The sequence below is a fragment of the Musca autumnalis genome, unplaced genomic scaffold (assembly GCF_047663935.1).
Source record: "Musca autumnalis isolate F117 unplaced genomic scaffold, ASM4766393v1 scaffold_3, whole genome shotgun sequence".
Classification (NCBI taxonomy): Eukaryota; Metazoa; Arthropoda; class Insecta; order Diptera; family Muscidae; genus Musca; species Musca autumnalis.
The window spans coordinates 145,468,122-145,471,966 of NW_027411866.1; the positions used below are offsets into that span (position 1 = coordinate 145,468,122).

The 3,845-nt window shown below is 39.3% G+C and overlaps 1 protein-coding gene across 1 annotated transcript; it reads right to left on the reverse strand.

Annotated features, from left to right (window-relative positions):
* Nucleotides 1-217: 217 nt before the first annotated feature.
* Nucleotides 218-2,009, reverse strand: LOC141400192 (vitellogenin-2-like). The gene is made up of 2 exons (XM_073979643.1): nt 1,646-2,009; nt 218-1,586 (listed from the first exon to the last, which is right to left on the reverse strand). The coding sequence occupies exons 1-2, from the start codon at nt 1,884-1,886 to the stop codon at nt 496-498; spliced, it is 1,332 nt and encodes a 443-aa protein (XP_073835744.1). The 5' UTR covers nt 1,887-2,009; the 3' UTR covers nt 218-495.
* Nucleotides 2,010-3,845: the final 1,836 nt, after the last annotated feature.

The following is a 3,845-nucleotide window of genomic DNA, read 5'->3' on the forward strand; positions in this document are numbered from 1 at the left end:
ATGAAATGATACTGATATTAATTAGATTTTATTGATGGACTTTTACCTGTCCAATTTTGTAATAGGTATGTATGTGTGAAGATCGGTTTTCTTCACGTTTATTGAAAGGTTTTATTGATCCTGCAATGATGATGCGTTTGCATCCCGGGGGAAATTCACTACTCCTTCAATATTATTCCCAAATATCCCCATTGATGTCATTGAAAACGCCTCTTAATACGTTTTTTTGCTTTTTAATATGCAATTCTCTTATTATTTGGCTATTCTGTTTTTTTAAATGCAATTTTTCCTATCTTTAAAATTTAAAGCGCACAATAGATAAATAACAAATTGATATGTTTGTTCTTCATTTTGACTTAACAGCTACGGCGAATACAAAGTTTAAATAAAAAGCGTTCAAAACGAATCGAATTGAACTGAATATCCAAGCGGAGTCATCAATCAGTTGGCCATAAAACGTTGATCAGTCCATCAATGGGGTTTCCAAGTTGGTGTTTATTCATCATCTTGGGAAGACATTTTCCATGATTTGTTGTGAACACCATGGGCGTTTTGTTGTTTTTGGGCAGGGGTGCTGCGACCGAAGGGGCTCTTGGTGTTGACTTGCAACATGTAATCACCCTCAGCCTTGAATGTGGTGTTGATACCCATGTAGATGCGGCGACCGGAGGTGTTGCTGCTCTTGTATTCGTTCAAAGAGTGGGCGGATTCAGCGGGGAAGTTACGCTCATTGCCGGGTACAACAGATTCGGCAAAGTAACGAGTAGCACGCATGGCAGATTCAATAATGTTGTCGGCACCGGGAACAGCTTCATTGGGACCTTCGGGGTAGAAGTCAACATCACCGGAACGGGCAGAGGTACCCATGCTGTTGGCAGTGGTGTGGATAACATCAACGAATTCAGCATCACCGCGAGCCAAACCAGTCAAAGTTTCGGGATCCTTGGCAAAGCACTTGGCGGGGTCCAAACCGGTAATGCGGCGCAATTGGTGATCGGTTTCCTTGGTGTATTGACGACCGGCAGCACCAGCAATGTTGGCACCCAAGTTTGAGCCAATCACATGTAAGTTGTCACGATTGCAGTTGGTCTTTTCGGTAAGTTGAACCAAAACTTTGCCGACTTCCTTGCCAACCTTTTCGGTATCGACGGTGGCGTATTCCTCAAAATCGGCAATGGTATCACCGAATTTGACAACAATCAAACAGCCGGAGGGTTGTTGAGAGTTGGAGTCGTATTTCTCATCACTGTCGTTGTTGTTGCGTTGTTGCTTCTTGTTTTGGTGGTGGCTGTTGGAGGAGGAGGCAGAGTTTTGTGCGGCGTAGTTATTTTCGTTGTAACGTTGCATATAAGCCTGGACCAAGCTGCGAGTGGCTTTCTTGGCGCTTTCCAATTTCGAGGGTAGACCGGTGATGAAGACAGTCACATCCTGTTTGCCACAGTGGGGTTGTTCACGGGCAATACGGGGCAATTCGTTTAATTGGAATTCGATTTTCTGGTTATCGGGTGTTACAAGGAAGGCGGGAATTTCGCTAGCCTTGGGAGCATAGGTGGGTTCCAAGGCTTGGGTGGCTTGAGACAAGTGATCTACCACAAGTAAACAATAATTTAATTTCTCTCTTTAAAAGTCTTTGTGGCATACTTACACAATCGGTTGATCAAATCAGCTCCCTCAAAGGCGGACATATTCTCCAATTGTTCCAATTTGATTTCCTTCAATGAAGGCAACGATTGCAATGTGGAAATGGACATCCACGATGTTGGCTTCATGCTATTCTTAATCGTATTACGATTCGAATTCATGTTCATGGGACGAGGACCAGCGCTATTGGCACAAGCCAAGGCGAGAACGCCCATCATCAGGCAAACTGTACGCAGAGGATTCATCGTTGATGTAGAAATATCAAAAAACCGGACCTTCTTCTTTAACTACCAGAAACCAGAGAACACTCGATCACTTAATGCAAAGTGAACTGTGCTTGTTCTCTGTTTCGGCCTGGATTATATACTGAAATGCTAAAAACGAAAAATCACTGACGTACAGACAATGTCTGTGAAGAAAATTGCATAGATTAGCAAAACTTATCCTCATAGCAATGATAAGAAATGCGAAGCAGAGCAACAAACTATTTTCGTTGCAACAAATTGTCTGGTTGTTTGGTTTTTTTTTCTTCTTTTCACTGTCAATAGCAAAAGTCGGTCAACGACCAAAAGCATTGCTGTCAGCTAAATAATAAGCAAAGCCCTCATGGGGTTGACTATTGTGGCGTCAGCATTTCAACGTGAGTTTAGTTCTAGAACTTATAATTTTGCAATATGTTATTTTTTCATATTTTTCTTTTATTTTGTAGGAAGTTTTTTTTTTTTTTGGTGATTTTGTAAAATAAAAGGTAATATTTCACTTCCATTTTCTTTGATTTCAAAACAACAGAAAAAAAATGTGATGGTGTGTATGTGTTGTTTAGACATTTCACATTTTTCAATTATTAAAAAAAAACATTAACGGATTTCAGATTTGTTGTATGATGTCTTTATGGATCTCTTAAAGAAGACCATGTTGTCCTATCTACGAAGCCCCTGTGGTCTTCCATAAGAATACCTTTTCTTCTTTTTTAATAAGACCTTACGGTCTGTCATAAGAAGTCATTTTCTCCTCAATAATAAAAATGTTTGTCTTCTGTTTTTCAGAAGAAGACCTTGCGATTTACTGTATCATGGCTTTATGACCTTCTATAAGTAGGCCTTGAGGACTTCTTTAATTTAGTCTTTTAAAAGGAAACGTTGTGGTCAACTCCACGAAGGCTATGTGCCCTTCTTTAACAATATCTTATGTCTCATGTTCAACTACAGGAATACCTTGCGGTCTTCTATACGAAGGCCTTATGATTATTTATAAGATGGCTGTTTGGTCGTCTATGCGATAACCTTGTGGCCTTTTGTAAGAAGTTCCTGCTGTCTTCTATACAAAGACTTTGAGGCCTTCCAAAAGAAGACCTGGTGGTCTATAAGAAGACCTTGTTGTCTTCTATAACAAAACCTTGTGGTGTTCCAAAAGAGGACCTTGTGGTCTTCTATAAGAAAACCTTGTGGTCTTCTATCAGAAGACCTTGTGGAGACCAAGCGGTCTTTTATAAGAGGTTTCTGCGATCTTTTATACAAAGACCTTGGAGCCTTATATAAGAAGAACTTGTGGTTTTCAAAAAGAAAAAAATTGTGGTCTTCTATAAAAAGGCTCTGTGAAGATTTTGTGGCTTTCTATAAGAAGGCCTATGGAGTTCTATAAGAGGAACTTGTGGTCTTCTATAATAATACTTTGTGGTATTTAAATGAGGACCTTGTAGTTTCTTTTTGTGATTTTCTATAAGAAGTCCTTGTGGTCTTTCATAAGAGGACCTTATTATCTTCTATAAGAAATCCTTGTGGTTTTCTATGAGAAGACTTTGTGATTTTCTATAAGAAGTCCGTGTGATCTTCTACAGGAAGCTCTTGTGGTCTTCTATAAGAAGGTCTTGTGGCATCCTATACGGAAACCTTGTGGTCTTCTATAAGAAGAACTTGTGGTCTTCTCACGGTGTGTCTTAACCAAATTTAAATGGAAGGGAAGTTTTTGCAGATTCTGAAACTACAATGCTCATAGATGAGAAATATCAAGAAACAAAAAAAAATCGCCGGAGGTATTTTCAAATAAATCGCGATTTAAGTTCACATTTTTAGTGGTTCTTTAGGTTTTCACAATTTTGCTTAGAAACCGCAAGTCCTATGTAAATGGGCCTAAAGAAAATGTTGTTGCTGTGAAAATTCTCCACAAGATTGACCTTTATGACATTTTCGTAGGTTTTACCGTTT